Source organism: Pezoporus flaviventris, unplaced genomic scaffold (genome assembly GCF_033815535.1).
Source record: "Pezoporus flaviventris isolate CSIRO_AGI_PZ_B2104156 unplaced genomic scaffold, CSIRO_AGI_Pfla_v1 ptg000029l, whole genome shotgun sequence".
Lineage (NCBI taxonomy): Eukaryota > Metazoa > Chordata > Aves > Psittaciformes > Psittacidae > Pezoporus > Pezoporus flaviventris.
In genome coordinates, this window is record NW_026892577.1 from 10,513,844 (window position 1) to 10,531,891 (window position 18,048).

An 18,048-nucleotide genomic window follows, 5' to 3' on the forward strand; every position below is an offset into this window, starting at 1 on the left:
GTACCCTTCTGTATGTGCAGGTACCTCAGAGGAAGCTGTCAAGGGCTGTCTGATCAAGGATCTTGGCCGGTGTACTGACACTGAAGATCTGGCTCATTCCTCAGTTGCAGCTACATCTGTGGTCCTGCAAAGCTTTGTATGTATGTGTGGGCTGACATGCTCAGTAGTCCTGCACATTGTTGCTAGAGCAGCATCCTGCTTTTTAATCATCATAGAGAAAAATGATCCACAAAGCGCTGAAATGATAGGATGAGTGCTCCTGCTTTGTTGCATCTCTCATTTTAATAGCTGAGAGCTTATTCTAATATTCACAATGTACCTTTTAGGGGATTGCATACAGTCGGGAAGGTGGCAAGCAGACAAATGACTATCCGCTAAGAAAGGAGGTAAGCAGCTGGTATCCTTGTGAATCACTGCTTCCCCCAGTGAACAGTATTTCACTTATCCTGTTACTGTGATACTACTTTATGTGACATCTGCCTGAGAAGTCAATTACGGTCGGCTGAGAAGGTAAATAAAACAGAATTATGTGTGAAATGCTGTGTGGGCTTAATAAGTACATCGTGAGTTTCTCCTGGCATTTACTGTGGTGATACAATGCTAGTCTTGAAATAATTTAAACTCCTCCATCCTGGCTATCTATAAAAAGCCTTTTACACTATGTGAGAATCACAAAGATAAATACCTGAGATGAGATTGTTTGCTTGGGCTAAAGCAGAAACTATAGAATAAAAGCCCCAGTGTCTATAGGAAAGATACAGTAAGAGGGAGATGGGTTCTGAATCGGCTTCCACGTGCACTTACAGTGCTGACCTTCACTTTAACTGGTTTCAAGACCCAGTGTCTTGCTCAGAGTTTCGAGTGAACATGTCATTTGAGTGTCTTTGTCAGTCACTGATTATTCAAAGTGCTTTTAGAACACAAGTTTGGGTTGGAAGGCACCTTGAAGCTCATGGAGTTCTAACCCCCTGCCACAGACAGGGACACCTTCCATGAGACAAGGTTGCTCCAAGCCCCGTCCAACCTGGCCTTGAATGCTGCCAGGGTTGGGGCAGCCACAGCTTCTCTGGGCAAGTCAGCCAGACAGCTTCCCATTGTTGCTTTACATGTAGCAAATGGAAACCAAAAGGTAACACATTGTTTGGTACCACAATGCCTCTTGTGTGTGGTGGTGTGCTGCTGATTCGTTTCTGGTTGCTATGCCTCAGAAAGTACAGAGAAGGGAGGAGATGCTTGGAGGTAACAGATATGTCATGACCAGCAGCTTGTAGAGATAACCCCATGAAATGATGGGACAGCAAAATGCTGCCATTAGCATAAATTCCCTCTACAAAAGGTGATGGGATCGGTTTCTCTCAATTCCCATCAGAAAAATTAGGGGAAATCCCAATCCATTAAACTGCAAATCATGCATCTGGAACGCAGTGGGATTTGGTAGAGGTGCACGGCTCCCCCTGCACTCAGCGCTCGGGCCTCACGCCGAAAACCCCACTCCTCTCCCCGTTGTCCCGCACTACAGCTCCCGGCACCCCCGCTCCTTCCCGTCGGGCGCCGCGCAGGCCCCGGACTACACTTCCCAGCGGCACCGCCGCCGCAGGAATACATCGCCCAGGCGGCCCCGCGCCGCCGATCCGCGCGTGCGCCGCCGAGGGCTGGGCTGTTGCTCCCTGACGGGCGGCTGCGGCGGGTCCTCGCCATGGAGTCCTACGACGTGATAGCGAACCAGCCCGTCGTGATAGACAACGTGAGTGCGGGCGGCCAGGCGCCCCGGGAGCGGGGAGGGCGGGAAGGGCCGGCGGGGCGCAATCCCTTTGTCATGGGGGATGGCCGCGCCCCGCCCGCCGCCACCATTACCCCCCCCATTCTCCCGCCGGCCTGGCCGCCGCCTCGGGCCTTCGTACAGCGCCGTACGCTGCGTCCTCGCAGGCCGCCGCCGGGGCGGGGCGCCGCGGCTCGGCGCACCGCGATTGGCTGAGGTGCGTGTCTGTCACCCGCCGGAGGGCCGCTGCCCCTCGCCGGTGGGGAGCAGCCCCCGTCGCCGCCGAGGTGTGTGGTGGCGGGGCGCGGCGGCCCCATTGGCTGTGGCGCTGTCAGTCAGCGGGGCGGCGGGGGGGGGGGGGGGGGGGCAGCCCTGCGTTACCTGCCCGGTACCTGTGTTCATTGGCAGCCCGGGGCCGCCCGTGAGGCGCGGCTGCATCCCGGCCGGGCGGCCCCGCCTGGTGGCGAGGGACAATGAGGGCTGGTGGGCCCGGTTTGGGCCGCGCTGCCCCCTCCTCCCTGAGGGACCGGGCTGGAGGCGATGCTCTGCAGCCAGCGCCCCAGCACCAGCCACCTCCCCCCGGCGCTGATCACAGCAAGAGAGTGCTGGCATCCATGGCGTGGATCCCGCGCGGAATCCTGCAGGAGCAGAGCTCCAGAAGGAGCCGCGCTCAGCATGGGTTGCATCAGCTGTAATCTGACAGTGGGGTGTGGCGTTGCAGATGGCTGCTCCCAACTGATAATGCTTCTCGTGAGCTCAAAGCAGACCTTCAACCTGCGTGGGTAATGGCTCGGCTGGAGTGGAACAGTAGTTACTGCATGTCCTGGGGAGGTACTTCTGGGTCCAGCTCTGAGTAGCTGCATCCATGTTGGGGTCTCAAGAGAAAGGACCATCCAGGAAGGGGTGGGAGGGCATATCTTGGACACTGCCTCCGTACAGTGAGTCACAGATTGATGCTCCTCCCTTCTGACTTCTACTGCCAGTGATTCAGATTTTGTTGTCTCGAAGGGTCAGTGCTGTGCTCACTTTTTTTCTCCACAATCTTAATTTCTGCTGAATCTTTTTGCCATACAATGTGTGGACTTGCTAGCCTAGCACTTCTCAACCTACTCCCTTTATTCCCCATAGGCTGAATGATTGTAGGTCTTCTCAGATCAAGCCAGTTATTTTTCTGACCCCTTCTTTATTATCAATCCCAATTGCCTCTCTATATCTTTGAGTTCTCTGACACAGTTTTGTTTTTGTTTTTCTCCCCTGGAACTACAGCAGAGAGATTTAGTTAGACATTGAAAGAAAATACCTAATGGAGAGGGAGATTAAGCAGTAGAATTGACCACATGGAAATAAACGTTATCTTCTGCATTGGAGACATTAAAGAATACATTGATTGCTTTTAGAGATGACTGGAATAGTGCTGGAATGACCCTGCTGCACTGTCAAGTGATGAGCTAATCATTAAAGTTACTTCCAGGCGCGCTGGTACTGTTGAGGATAAGTTTGTTGTACTGCAGTCATGTAATAGCAGCCTATATCCAATTTCAGCATGTCCTTCTGTTATTTAACACAGCAGTTGCACCCCTGCTTCGACCTGAAGAAGGGCTCTTGTGCCAGCAACTGACTCTGTTTTTTCTCTCATTTTATCAGCTTGTCTTATAAAAGCTAATTCTTCTTGCCTGATAAATGAGTTTCCCCCCTTCCCCTCCCTGTACAAGAAGCAGAATGAAGCAGTTGTTGTGACATCTGCCTTGAGCACTGGCAGGCTGTCAGTGAGGAGCCTTGTGGTGACGCTGCATTTTTGGTACTCTCTGGAGTTCAGGCAGGATGGGAAGTGGAGCTGCACAGAGCAGGTACCGTTGTTCCTGTTGCCTCATTACAGCTGTGCCTCAGAGAGTTGCAGGCACTTTTGCAGGGCAGAATGTTTTCCCATCTCATGTGTTGGAGGTTGTGAAGGGGGAAATAAGATACTGAGCTGGTGAGTGAACCAGAATCTCCCTGTCTGAGCCCTGCTCTAGCATCTCAGTGTGTTCCAAAAGGATGTTAAAGTATAAAGCTAAAAACTCAAGAAGGGTTTTTTCCTCTTACCAAACAGTATGCTCAGCTGCATGTTTTCAGTAGGGAGAGTGCTGTAATATACAGTGAGAGGCTGGAGCTGTGCCTCAACACAACCTTAATACTCTTCATTGTCTAATAAGTAATTTCTAAGAGTTGTGTTCCCATCTTGCACTGCATCAAGAACTCTCTGAAATAAACTCTCTGGAAGCCCTGATGAACATAATGCACATGTAAATAGATGGTATGGTTCAGCTGTGTCCTAAGCAAGTCCAAATTCCTTGACCTCCATGGAATTGTCTCCGTTTACATAAAAGAGGATAAAAGATGGCTTTGTAGTCTCTGTGGTGGTGTTTTAAACAGCTGAGCTGTCATTAAGGGCCATTGTCTTTGGTTTGTGCTTGATCTTATAAAATGTGTATCTAATAAAACAGTTTTACAACAATATGAAACATACACTCTCCATGACAAGTGCTACAAAGCAGATTGACTCTTGGTGGTTTCCATTTATATTTGGGTCCTAAATGCTCCAAGATGAATGAGTCAATAAGTGACTAGCGACAGAGCTAACGGAAGAGGCATGTACAGTTACTTCAAGGTACTCGGGAGACTTTTTCATGAGATTATCTTCCTTGACCTTTACATTTGACATGTAGTTTTTCTTTCTTCTATTCCAAACAGAATGGGATGAAAGCCCAGACAGGATGGTTACTGGTGGAAGGATGTTAATCTTTATGTTTTTTAAAAGGTTTTAATAAATCAGAGCTTGTAGCAGAAGGGAGGATGCATGGGTTTTTTGCTTATTTGAAACAAAGATTAAAATCTCCAAGTTTTTACTTTAAACCTTCTGAATGAGCCAGGGTTACTTAGAAGTTTAAACGTTTTCCTTTCATTGCACAGGAATCTGAGTGGTCTATAATAAACAGATATACTCAGTGCACACATAGCTTCAAAGAAGTAAAATGTTTTCAAGAAAAATGGAATAGGTCAGAAAGTGCTGTCAGGTCTTTGTATTGCGGAGATAGCAAACAGCTGTGCTTGGTGTGCACTTGGAAGCACAGCTCTGTTGAGGTCTCATCCTACGGCACATTCAAAACAGTCATTCCTCTTTGGCTCCAGCTAGGAGTTCTGAGCTACCCACATATTTGGTTAACTTTGAACCTTGATATGTAAACCTTAAAATGCAGAACTTGCTGGGAGTCTCACCAGGACATAGTGGGTGATTTTAAGCCTGGTATAAGGAAGTTTCAGTCTCTACATTAAAACAGGAGCATCACTGTTATGCTGAAACCACTTCCCAGCAGCAGACTGTGCTGGCAGCAGGAGCAGTCATTATCTTCAATAAAATAGTCAATAAGCACAATCTTCTGATGTGGTTCTGGTACTGCTTTTGATTCAGCTTTTTTTTCTACAAGACTTGACAAAGGATGGTATTATTTCCTAGGTGTAGAGTTGTTTATAAGGAAAATAAAAATAGTGGGTTTGTTCTTTGCTTTGCTTTGACGTGAGTAGCCAGAAGAGTCTGTCTAAAGGGAAGTCTTTTAAACACTTCACAGCCCACTTTGTCACAGTGCAGACCTTGGGATGAAACTGGAGTGAAGTCCTTCTTGCCCAGAGGGAGTAGTCCTGCCCAGGTGCCAGCTTGGATGTGTTCCTTGAGCCAGCCTGGCTTCAGGTGTTGGTCAGGAGACAAGGATTCAAGCAATCTACCTTCTATATGTTTTATAACTAGCTAGGTTTGGTTTGCAGGGTGTTCCTGATCTCATCTCCTATGGATGCACCCTTGCAAACCTGATACTGGCAGGTTTAAGGCAGGAGTGCCCTGGTAGCAGAGCACAATCCTATGTGCAAAGCCTGGCACTTCGTTTGAAATTGCTGATAAAATAGCTTGGGAATAAGGCACTGAGCTGTGAACTGGAGAGGCTGGGGCTGCCCTGCATTCCTTTCTGCTGAGCCTGCTCTGGCTGGTAACCTCTGGCAGCCCGAGCAACTCATTTGGTCTCAGCCTCCAAGAGAAAGCTGTGATGCTGACCTATACAGAGGTGGTGGGAAGAAGAAAGCAATGGAGGAGCTGAGTTGTTACTCATTTTGAAATGCTCTGGAGCAGCCAGAATGACTTTTTGGCCTCAAAAACAGAGCAGTTCTGCTGTAGAGCCCTTGAGAGTGAACAGTCACTTCACAGGTCATGGGTTTCAATGCAAGCTCCCATGCTTTGCTCCCAGTATGTGATAAAGTGGAACTGCTCCTCTTTCTGCACAGAGTTTGCTCCCATACTAGTCTGGGATTACCAGTGTGGTTTATCCAAAGGGATGCTATGAAAATCCACTCCTTGGCAAACTCGGGTATTCCTGCAAGCTGCTCTTTGTTTTGAGATGTCATTTCTTATACAGGGAGAGGAAATGGAGGAGGGGAAGGAGTCAGCACAGATCCAAGTTGATGATGGAGTTCCCAGGATGCTTCCGGATGACACTGACGGGATGGGAGGTGTAGGGCCAGATGCCCGGCACTGACTCCCTGCCAGGGCCTCCCTGTGGCTGGTTTTGTCCACTCTGTGTTTGCTGCTTTCAGTGTTGCAGAAGGCTTTTTGGATCCGTGCCGTTCTGACTGCCATACTCAATCTCTTCTTCCTTGTCCCTTCTAAATAAGCCGTATCCTGTCAGCCGCTCTTCCTGCCTGCAGCCTTTCCTCTTGGAGCCTGACTGGCACCTTTGTTCTTCCCACATCCTAGTGTGGGTTTGTTTCCAGTGTCTTTTCTGACCACATTTCTGTGACCTGCCTCCTTAGTGTTAGTTAATTTATCCACCACCTGATCTTCTTTTCCCTAGTCTCCACTCCACTGTTTCACACAGTCCTTTCCTACCCCTCCTCTGACTTTATCCACCCTCCCTCCATCCTTTCTGATTTTCTTCTGAGAGGCCTACAGCCTTCCTCCTCCTCCTTTTAGCAGGGTTAGCCTCTTGCCTTCCTAGCAATAGCACTGGGTAGAAAAACACTTTGTACAGAGCAGCATTTAGGTGTGCATGTGAAGCAGGACCAGGATGCCCCTGGGTGTTTGCCCATGTATGATGTGTCACTGCCAAGGAAGGTGCCAGTTACTCCCCTTTTGTGGCCCTGCTGGCACCTTCCCATGCCCAGTCCTGCCTGGAGAATCAGTCTGTGGGGAGCTTTATTCCTAGTAAAAAAGAGAAGATCTGTCACTGCTGATGTACTTTGCTGCTCCTTTAAAACTTGTGAAGATGGCTGAATGAATGACAAACTCATGTATTTATCTGTTGCTCCTACAGGGTTCGGGTGTGATTAAAGCGGGTTTTGCAGGCGATCAAATACCGAAATACTGCTTTCCAAACTAGTAAGTATTCTGCTGGTCTTGTTAGTTTCTTAGTGCCTTGTACCAATTGTCTGATACATAGAGGGGAAGAATGGTCTGATTTCATCACTGGAGAAATGAATTATTCCATTTCTGCCTGCTGCACAGAAGCATCAGGGAGATGTGACTCTGCTGCTAAGCACTTTGAGATTTTTCCAGTGGGAACACACCATAAAAGATGACTTACCACTTTGTCAGGCTCAACATCCAACCAGAGATGTAGGATCTTTTTTAGACTTGAGACATGAGGAAAAGAACTGTCAAAAAGATGAAGCTGGGACAAGAGGTGTGAAGACCTCTGTACATTCCTGGTGTGTGATCTGATGCCTTGATTACTGCCACGCTTCCTTGGAAGTTTTCTGAGAGTTTTAATAGAAGGAGGACTGCTGGATCAGGAAAACTCATAGTCACTGGAGTGGGTTTTGATGAGTATATCTGTGTTCTGTACGATGAGGTGGGGTATGGGACTATGAGAGTCTGGTCTGAGAAACCTACCTGGGTTGGGCAACACCATGTGGATCTATGGGTTCAGACCATTGCTCAGTGTAGCCGTGCTCACCCCAGTTACTGCTGAATAAAGGAGTCCTGAATCACCAGGGAGAGTGTGGGCAGACTCAGCAATGTGTCCTGCCAATTCAGAACTGTCTACAATCTGTTCCCTTCACCTCTGATTCTTAGATTAGCACAGAGCAAACTTGGGTCTGTCTGCACCTTCCAGTGCCCATGCACTCACCCGTTGTTTTAAATGTACTGATTAGTACAGAGGAACACAAAGTAATTAGTCCTTGGGTGCATCTGAGCTTGCTCTCTAGAAGTGTTTATACTCTTGCCTCTGTTCCAGTGTGGGCAGACCAAAGCACGTTCGTGTTATGGCTGGTGCTTTAGAAGGGGACATTTTCATTGGTCCAAAAGCAGAGGTAAGAAACTTATATACTGCATTTCTCCATACATCCCAGTATGCTGCTGTAAGAAGAAGCTGTAGCAGTTGTACTTGAAAGGGCTGTGGTTCCTTGGTATCAGTATATAGATCTGAAGAACAGAATGGATTGTCACTTTTAAGCATGTCCAAGATAGAGTGGGAAGCTCCATAAAATTCTTGCGCCAACCTGCTGATCACAGACCTTTCTCCCAAGTCCTTCTATATCTCTCCTTTTTCCCTAGGCTACTTCTAGGTCTGTGTGGTTACATCCCCATCTTTTTGACAGGGAACTTTAGCAATGGACCTACTTGGTTGCCTTTTATTTCCCTGACATGGGCAAGAAGCTTGCTTTCCATAGTCCTGCGTTGTCAGCGTCTAAGTCGTATGGTCTCACATTTCTTGTGAGCCCTCCAAACTGCATTCCCTGTTATGTTTTGCCACCCTGTTATGTTTTATATCATAACTGAGCTGGTAGGACAAAAATACCATTTGATAGGTGCCTGTATGTTATCTTGAAAAGTGTTAAAATGGAATGTGCTCTACAGATGCCAGACTTGGTATAAAAAGGCCTTGTTTAATCTTGTGAATGCTTCTTTGGGAGAGATGTTTGTGATCAATGTTTGGGTTTTGCCTTATATGCTAGAGATAAGTTGTCTTTTAGTGGAATAAAAAGTGAGTCATAGGGATCAGAAATGTGCATACCTGTCAGACTCAAACAATCACTCTTGTGTTTGCTCAGGAGCACAGAGGTCTCCTCTCGATCCGTTACCCTATGGAGCATGGCATAGTGAAAGATTGGAATGACATGGAGCGCATTTGGCAGTATGTGTATTCAAAAGACCAGCTTCAGACATTCTCAGAGGAGGTAAGATACCTCATTATGGATGGCACGGATGTCATTCAGTGTGTGTGTAACACCAGGTCCCTTGGAACTCCAGGAAAGATACGGGACTTTTCCTTTTCTCTTCTTTCTAAGTGTGTCTGTTAAAACTGCATTCTTTCACCTCTGGGGAGATCCTGCATGAGAAGTGTCCAAGCAGAATTCCTCCCCAGATCTAATGTTCTGGCATGATGGAAAATCTGACTTTCAGCATTTGTTATTCACACTCTCCCTTATGATTCTGCTTTAGGCCAAGTGCTTCTAACTTTTCCTGTTCTGCCTGCACATCAGGCGTATCCACTCAGCTATGACATGAGTTGAAGTGAGGGAGGAGAAAACCACAATCCTGTGGTCTGGAAAGAGCTGACCAAAAAATTGTTAAATGACTGAGAGTGATAGGTTGTATAAGTGGAGCAGGAATATTTCTGCCTGCTCGTGGTAAGACCGTACGCCTTCACCCTTAGAGGAGTGTGTGTATTTTGGCTAACTTGGCTGACTTCTGGCACTGAGAGTCATCTTGTTCATTCTTCATGGAGCAGGGTTGCTCACAGAACAGATTTCCTAGCGCTTCTTCATATCTAGACCAGAACCCTGCTGGTTTTCCAGCTTAATAGAGGTTATTCACAGTCTAATACAGCTCAGTAGCTGAAGTTATTCCTTTCTACCTGTCCTCTTGCACAAGTGAACAAATAAGCAGAAATTTTCAGGAACACATGCTCCTGGTTACTGCAGCACAGCTCCTTCTTTTCTTTACCAGCATCCTGTGCTGCTGACAGAAGCACCCCTAAACCCACGCAAGAACAGAGAGCGTGCTGCCGAGGTGTTTTTTGAGACCTTCAATGTGCCGGCACTATTCATCTCCATGCAAGCTGTGCTTAGCCTGTAAGTGTTTCTTGTCTTTGATCTGTGCTCCTGAAATGTTGCCATGAAATCTACTTTTAACCGAAAAAAAACCCCACCTGTGGAAGCCCACACTGGTGGCTGACTTAGCCCCTTGTCAGGCAAGAGCTGAATCTCACTTTTAGTTTCTGTAATAAAGATTTTACAGGAATTTGCTGAATTATGATGAGAACTACTGGGGAGGAGGAGGTTAGCCCCTGTTCATGTGAAACCTCTGCTCGCTGAGTAGAGCCTGCATGTGCTGCATGCTTGGGGTCACTCCGAATTGCTTGTTCTGACTTGATTGTTTCCCCTTTGCTAGCTACGCCACTGGGAGGACTACAGGAGTGGTGCTGGACTCTGGGGATGGCGTTACCCATGCGGTTCCCATCTATGAAGGCTTTGCCATGCCTCACTCCATCATGCGGATTGACATCGCTGGCCGCGACGTCTCCCGCTTCCTGCGTCTCTATCTCCGGAAGGAGGGCTATGACTTCCACACAACCTCTGAGTTTGAGATTGTCAAGACCATCAAGGAGGTGATGCACTGTCTGTTTCTGGCTTTATCCAAGAAGGGACTTCTGCCCAAGGGCAGTCATGACTTGGGGAAGTCTGTTGGGAAGTGCCAGCCTACCTAGCTCCACACCTCATTCCTTTATCCATCAGAGGGAGACACTGCTTGAACAAGGGGTGGTGGACAAGATGACCTCCAGAGGTCCCTTGCAACCTCAGTTATGCTGTGTTCTGGAGACTTACAGTCAAGGTTTCGTCTAATCACTGTTGAGGGGCTGTTAACATATAGATGGAGACAGGCTGGTGATTCAGAATCTGTTTTGCATTGATCTGTGCTGCAGTTTCTCAGGGTCTGATGATACCTTTGACTAGTGTTTGTTTACCCTTCAGGGCAAGGGTCTGTAAAACCCATGGCAGTCAGGCATCACAGGTGGGATATTACAGGTATTTTACTTGATGTGAGCCCAAAAGGTCTTTCCCCAGCACAAAATATTGTTGACATTGGTCTCCCCAAAGGGATCTACAGATTTTGATTGTTAGTGAGAAAAGTATTTTATCAGAGGCATTTGGGTTTACCCTTCTCATCTCCTCCTCTGTGTCTCTGTTTCCTCTCCAGCGTGCCTGCTACCTGTCAATAAACCCCCAGAAGGATGAGACTCTGGAGACCGAGAAGGCTCAGTACTACCTGCCAGATGGAAGCACTATTGAGGTTTGTAAGGATTGCCCTCAGAGGATCCTAATGTGAAGCACAGGGTTTCCAGAATAGCCTTCTGCCTAGTGATGGGAAACTTAATGTGGTGTTAGGGAGGAGGGGATAGTTTTAAAAGACCAGAACCCATCCCAGGCTATTGACTGGGCACTAGAATTCCTAGGGGAAGCAAACATTGTTAGAAACTTCACAACTCCTACTGGAAGTCCTGGATAGGGATGCAGTGCAGCCATGGGGACTGAGGGCAGGCTCTGATCTAGCAAATCTTTATGCAGATTGGGTATGGAGTGTGAGTAGTTATCTGCTCACTGAATTCAGCAGTGGTTTTGTATGTGGCTTTCATCTTGCCCAGAGGAGCACAAACAATTCCTTTGAAGAGTGAGTTAGGAATATTCCTTAAAAGACTGAGCCCACTATAGAATGGTGGAAGGAGAGGAAATACAGGTCTTGCCTCTAGCACCACGGGTGGATCCACTCCCTTTTCTGCCAGTGACCTGCTGTATGGAGCTGAGCAAGTTTCTTCATCTCTTTGATCTGCAAAATGGAAATAGTGCTCTTTCTAGAAGTAGACCAAGCTGGTGTTCACTTGGGAACTAATGATGTAGCATCAGTGCCCAGGATGCTTCATTGCTCTCAGGTTTCACCTCAGAAAGGCAGGCCCAGACTGTAGATGGTGCACAGAGCCTCACTGCTGTCCCTTCCCCTCTGTGTTAACTTCTCTGCTTGCAGATTGGTGCTGCCCGTTTTCGAGCCCCAGAGCTCCTGTTCCGGCCAGACCTAATAGGGGAGGAATGTGAAGGACTCCATGAGGTGCTTGTTTTTGCCATTCAGAAATCAGACATGGACCTGAGGCGAACACTGTTCTCCAACATCGTGCTGTCTGGAGGCTCCACACTCTTCAAAGGTTCCTGTTCTCTTTCAGTGGGCTGTGACATAACTGATCTCTTGCTTCCTTCTCCTGTGAAACTGCAGAGATAACCTAGATCACCCAACTTGCCCTGGGGGGTGAGGGCTGTGGGAACTCTCCTCTCTCAGGGGGATTACTGTCTGTGAGCCCTAATCATACCCTTCTGGGTATGCAGGACACCACTGCCCTTGTATGTCACCTCCTGGGCTTGCAGGGTTTTTACTGTTTTCCTCCTGAGTCAGGACTGAGTAAGTGTTTTCTTTCCTGCTGCTGTAGTTCAGGATATTTGAGACCAGGTACCTAAAAGGCTCTTGAATCTCCTGAGGTTCCCTTAGGTCTTTGGCGTGTGCAAGAGTTCGACAGTCCTGGTGCTGCAGCTACACAGAAAGCTTTCTACCCCTCCCCTTAGTGCTCAGGTAGTCCCCATTGACTTAAAAGATGTCCCCTGCCAGAACCTGTTGACCTGTTACTCACAGATGGACATCTCCAGATAGCTCCTGGTCTTCCCATTTAAACCCTGCTCCCCTGTACACATGGGCTGAACACAGGAGGAACGCACAGGGAACAAGGAGGTCCTGGCTAAAAATCCTATTTGCTCCTCACAAGTTGCTGCTTAGGGATGGAACCCAGTGTGCTTTGTTTGAAATGGGTCTGCGTGAGATCAGATCCCATTATGTTGCTGTCTGTGTTCTGTGCCTTTCCAAACTGGTCTGTCTGTGAGATCTGGAGTGGAAAATTTGAATAGGACTGCATAGGACAAGTCCACATTGTTAGCAGATGGAACCTGGGATTTGGATGAGGGGCTCACACTCCGCACTTTGTCTTGCACAGGCTTTGGTGACAGGCTGTTGAGTGAGGTGAAGAAACTAGCTCCGAAGGACGTCAAAATAAGGGTAGGAGCAATCTCTTTGTGTTTATGCTTCCTGCATATAGTGTTCTGTCACCTTTAAAGAACCATGCTGAGAGTGCAACTGTCGTTTGCTTCAAACCAGAAATGACTTTCCTGAGACAGCCCAGCAGTATTTGCTGTTGCGATGAAAAACTGTTTTCATCACTGAGAAGGTGGCTCCTCTGACAATGTGGCCCCTGTCCAGGATTCTGGACCACAGTGGCTGTTTTAAGGGGTGCTGTTGGGTGTCCCTCTGGTGGGAGAGATCATACCTGTGTTTGTCAGCTGTTAGCCATAGTGGAATAGGGGCAGCATGCCAGGAGGAGCAGTCTGGAGCCTGGGAAGGTGCTGACCGATTCTCTCTTTCTCCCAGATATCAGCTCCTCAGGAGAGATTGTATTCAACGTGGATTGGGTACGTAGTAAATGATGGCACATCTTGCTGTGGGATGGGGGCTAGGGAGGTACAGCCTGACACACTTGCACTGTTGTTCCTTACGTGGTCAGGAGGGTTTGTTCACCTGCACGATGATCTGCAACCAGCAGGTGGTTTGGGAGGGTGAGCTGATGGCAGGCTCCAGTGCAGGCACATCTGAGGCCAACAGGAGAGGAAGTGACTGTCCAGAGAGTGTTTCAGCTGTAGATAACTGGAAGCCTCAGCAGCTTTCTGATATGGGGAAGCATTGTGCAATAGAAAGAGCTCACCTTTGCAGAGAGAGTGCTGCCAGCATTGTCTTTTAACCCATACTGTTTCTCCCCAGTGGCTCTATCCTGGCCTCACTGGACACCTTTAAGAAAATGTGGGTTTCGAAAAAAGAATATGAAGAAGACGGAGCTCGTGCCATCCACCGAAAAACCTTCTAGCCCTGGGACCTGTCCTCAGTCTCCTCCGAAGACTCACTTCAGTTCTAAACTCGCTTTTCTGAGTCCGAGTGTCTGAGAGCCGCCTGTGTGTGTGTATGTGCGCCAGCATGCCCCGATGTCACTGAGCAAAGACAACAGCAGCAGGAGGGTTGTATTAGTACTACTAACTTCTTATTTTTTTTTATTTTACTTCTGTTGGTTTTGTTGTTGTTTTTTTTTATCATTGGAAAGGGGAAAATACCAATCCGAATGTCTCCAGAATGGCCCATTCCTTGTTCATTTCAGTCCCTTAATTTCTGTATCGCAGTCACATTTGTCACTGTAAAACAAAGAAGCAAGCAAAAACAAAGGGAACAGCTTATAGAAACTGCCTGGCAAGCCAGAAGGGAGCCAACCACTGCTTTAGTAAGCCCGACTGCAATGCCTGGATTGTCTGCAAACACAACCAAGGCCCCATAGCAACTTCCTTCTTCAGCAGCGGCTTCACCATCAGTAGGTTTTCGAAGTTGGTTTTAATATATATATAGATTTATTTTTTTTTTTAATTAAGAGAAAGCACATTCTCAACAGTTAAACCCATTTGCCCCCATTGTTTTGGGTGCGTGAGTGCGTGTATGCCTGTGTAACTTCTTAGCCTGATGCGTGAGTCTGCACCGCAGCTGGAGAAGTTGGTGATAGGACTTAGTTTGTATTGCATGGAGTAGAACAAAGCAAACCTAATCAGCTGTCATTGTACTAGACGGTTATTCTCTCGTACCTTGTTTTAAGTACCTTTACTTCTCTGGAAGCAAGTCCCCCAGAATGGGGGTGAAGGCACTTGTGTGTTCCCCCTCAACCTGCCAAGATTTACAGTGCTGAGTTCTCGTGTTCTTTGTAAGAGTGGAGGCTGTTTCCCTCCTTCCTGCCATGTCAGGGCAAAGGGAGCATGTATTCACAGCCAGGCATAACTCCTGTGTACTTCATCCATTCTGGGGCAAAAACAATAATTGGAAAGGTGCATTGTAATGTAAAAATTGCTTTATTTATTGAAATGTCTGAGGATATCTCAAATAACTGACCACAGCACCTGGGAATTACGCTTTGGGTCTTCTTTGAACACCTGATGCCAGCTGTCCCTTGCTCAATGTTAAGGCTGCGTACAGCACACTCGCTTAGTGCAGCAGCCAGCCCTGTGATGCCACCCGGTAACTGCTGTTCTCTATGAGTGCATTGAAGGAGAGGACAATAAACCCTACCAGGACATTGGTGTGAGCAGCAGGTTTGTGAGCAGGACCCTGTCATGCTGGCTGCGTGCCTTTGTTCAGCTGGTGGCTGCTTTGCTTCTACTGCTCTACAGGCAAGGGCAGGGCTACGGACCCGCTTGCGTTGGGGTGTGCCACTGCTTCCCCTTCAGGTTTGTCTTCTGCATTATTTGGTGCTCTTTCTGTTGTTTTCTGCAGTACGTGGCAGTAGCCGTGGAGCTGGAGTTGCTCGGTGGCAGTTCCTCCCTGTTCCCCTCCATCCTGTTCATTGCCATGCATCACCTTGGGGTCACTTGCTCTCGAGTGCAGAGCTGGGGTAGGAGCTACAGGGCTGCTGCAGAGGAGTCGGAAAGCGGGTGTCTTGTCCCAGCCCAGGTGAATGGGAGCAGCAGCATGTTGCCCGTGTAGGCACCATCGTCCCAGGGCCCACCACTGGGCTCCAGAGGCTGTAGGCAGGCAGGAGTGGTGGTCTCCTCCCAGCTGAAGCCAAGCTGCTTGTTCACTTACCCCTCAGAGCAGACTGTTTTAAGCAAGAACCCGTCAGGTAGAAAAGAACCATCAATGCTCAGCCTTTTGCCGGAAAAATCAGTTCCTCTCGCTGGTTTGCTGCAGCATGTGGAGGAGAAGCAGCATCCCCCCCTGTCGGTTCGGTCAGCACGTCCCAGGCAGTGCCAGTGATCTCCTCCTGCTCCCTGCCCCACTGCTGCCCTTGCAGAAGCAGCAGTGCTCCCCTCTGTAACCTGCAGTGACCGGACAGAAAGGTGCCGTCTTCGATCCAGCATTCGTTTGATCTGCCTGACTGTTCCCTCGCACACTGTCCAAACCATGTTGCCTGGTGGTGCCCAGCATACTTAAATAAAGTCATTCATATACAACCCTCAAGCCTCCTGGCCTCATCTTCCCACACGTGCAGTGTTAAGGAGGTAACCCATGTTTTTCTCTACTGCAGGTTTGCTGCTGCCTGATCTCAGCCAGAAAACACCATCTCTTATCTGGGATCACGTTCCTGGCCTGGCTTTTGGGCTGAGGGGAGGAGGGGCCTGGGCTTCAGCTGTGGTGTGCACTGGTGATGTCCAAAGCTGCTCTACTCCCCAGCAACCATTATCCTCAAGACATCAGTTTTTCACTGTGGAGAGGCCAAGGGCTGGTGCAGTTATGCCCCTTTTCTCCCACACAACCACAGCCAGGTGCCATCCACCCGCTGGGAAAAAAACACCAAGCAGTACAGAAAAGATTAATTTATGAAATGAAGAATCATTCCCAAACCTTGTGGTAAGTTGCACATAATGACTGGAACACCAAGAGCTACAGAAGCCTCACAGCAGGAACCGTCTTGGTCTGAGACAGAAGGCAGCCGTGTCCTGAGGCAGGATGGCAGGTTTGTGGGTGACCTGTGGGAACCTGGCACTAACCAGCACATCCCTATGCATACACCTTCAGATACCGCCTGCACGCCCCTCCTGCTGCAGGCGCACACAGGGCACAGCTCTGCTTTGGCACATCACTTCTGCCTACCCCCAAATGCAATGCAGGAACTGGAGAGACACTCCCTGACCTCAGGGATCCCTTTGGTGACTACCTCCCCCCAGCCAAAACCACCTGCTCTCCTCCGGTGCATGGCTTGGCAGCCATGGATCTGGTCACGCTCTGGGGCACCGTTTCAAATGGAGACCATCTGAGATGTCTCTCCTCACAGGGGTTAAAATCCCAGCCCTGTGCCAGCCCAGCATTCTCAGAAAGGCTCCAAGGAGGAATCGAAGGCACAAAAGCAAGTCCTGGTGTCTCCTCCAGGCTGTGCTCTCCCCCTGCGAGAGGGGAAGGTGCCAGGCTGCCTCACTGTCACCTGGGAGGGCCCTGGGCAGAGGCACTTCCATGGCTGGGTTAGGGGCTGGTTCTCTGACCTCAGCCCCACAGTCCCTGCCAGAGTGGGCTCTCAGCTGTGTGACACTGTGCTAAGACAAGGCTGTGGAGAGGAGAGGAGGGATAAACACAGGCAGCAGGATGCCAAATGCCATGTTACAGCTCAAGGCTCCAAGCCCAGTGCCTTTCCCAGCCTGCAACAACTCCCTCTGCAAGGCTACGAAGGAGGGAACTTGGCATAAAACAAGCGCAGCCAGCAGACCCTGGCTGTGCAGGGTATTGTCCTGGGAACAAGAAATGCCTTAGTGGATTTGGTCCAAGAACTGCAGCACTATGTGTGAGAGGTTATAGCATCTACTGGGAAAGGCCTTCAGGGTCCTCTCATCCCGGCTCCTGCTGTCACTCCCTCAGTCACTTGGTCCCTCAGGAGCCTCCTGCTCCACTGCCCAAAGTTGCAGGGCTCTAGCAAGGAAGGACTCCCTGTGCAGTTCTCTCGCTCTGCCACAGGCCGTGGCTCCCTGTGGTTCTCTGTCTCTAGCACACACTGCAACCCAGCACCTCCTCGCTTCTTCCTGCAACAGGTCAGGATAAAATGCTCTTGCTCCTGTGGCCAAGTGATCTACCCCAGGCCCCTCATGCTGAACTTCTCTGCTTTCCCCAGTGGCCACCTCTTGGAATGGATAAAGATTGGCATTACAGCATTTCACAGTGGAGCTGTAAACATTGGGCGGTCTCAGCCCACCAGCCTGCACCCAGGCATACCCTGTGGGCTTGGGCACCCCTAGATCGTTTTGACCTCTGGTGCTTGGCCTTGGGTCAGGTTCTGGCGCTGAGCCTTCACCATCTGCAGACGCTTCCCATGCAAGCTGAACTGAGACCAGCTGAGGAGCTGCAGCAGTGCACATGTGATGGGTACGAAGATAAGGAGGTAAAAGCAGCCTTGGCGAAGCGTTGGCTCCAGGAATGCAGGAGACTCCAGCTTCGGCTGGGCACTCACCACGTTGCTCAAGGGGTTGCGCTGGAAGATGTCGTAACCTGGTGTCAGAGTAGAGTTTGTGAGACTGGGATCAGTGGGGATAGACCTCTGTCACCCCAAGTGAATGGCTTCAGAGATGCAGAGACCAGACACAGCCCTCTGCACCCATACAGGACATAGTGGAGGACATTGAACTCACAAGGTCTGCCCTTTCCTGCCCCACTGCCTTTTTTGGGA

The 18,048-nt window shown here is 49.1% G+C and overlaps 2 protein-coding genes across 4 annotated transcripts in view; one reads left to right on the forward strand and one right to left on the reverse strand.

The window, feature by feature from the left end:
- The first annotated feature begins 1,584 nt into the window (after positions 1-1,584).
- Positions 1,585-15,852, forward strand: ACTR1A (actin related protein 1A). The gene is made up of 11 exons (XM_061458901.1): positions 1,585-1,744; positions 7,093-7,157; positions 8,017-8,092; positions 8,834-8,959; positions 9,732-9,856; positions 10,176-10,392; positions 10,983-11,075; positions 11,805-11,979; positions 12,814-12,875; positions 13,245-13,285; positions 13,632-15,852. Exons 1-11 carry the CDS (start codon positions 1,697-1,699, stop codon positions 13,732-13,734), a joined length of 1,131 nt encoding a protein of 376 aa, XP_061314885.1. The 5' UTR covers positions 1,585-1,696; the 3' UTR covers positions 13,735-15,852.
- Positions 14,734-18,048, reverse strand: part of MFSD13A (major facilitator superfamily domain containing 13A) — a 35,227-nt gene continuing 31,912 nt past the window's right edge. For all 3 annotated transcript variants that reach the window (XM_061458900.1, XM_061458898.1, XM_061458899.1), the window contains one exon: positions 14,734-17,870. In XM_061458900.1, coding sequence (XP_061314884.1) covers positions 17,617-17,870 — 254 coding nt within the window. In that variant the 3' untranslated portion in view covers positions 14,734-17,616. The remainder of the gene's footprint in view (positions 17,871-18,048) is intronic.

What these genes read in the sequence shown, in the direction of transcription:
- ACTR1A (XM_061458901.1), top strand. Translation starts at nt 1,697, where the DNA reads ATGGAGTCCTACGACGTGATAGCGAACCAGCCCGTCGTGATAGACAAC. An exon ending in TCATTGGTCCAAAAGCAGAG is followed by an intron (nt 8,093 to 8,833) that starts GTAAGAAACTTA and finishes GTGTTTGCTCAG; the next exon opens with GAGCACAGAGGTCTCCTCTC. An exon ending in TTGTCAAGACCATCAAGGAG is followed by an intron (nt 10,393 to 10,982) that starts GTGATGCACTGT and finishes TTTCCTCTCCAG; the next exon opens with CGTGCCTGCTACCTGTCAAT.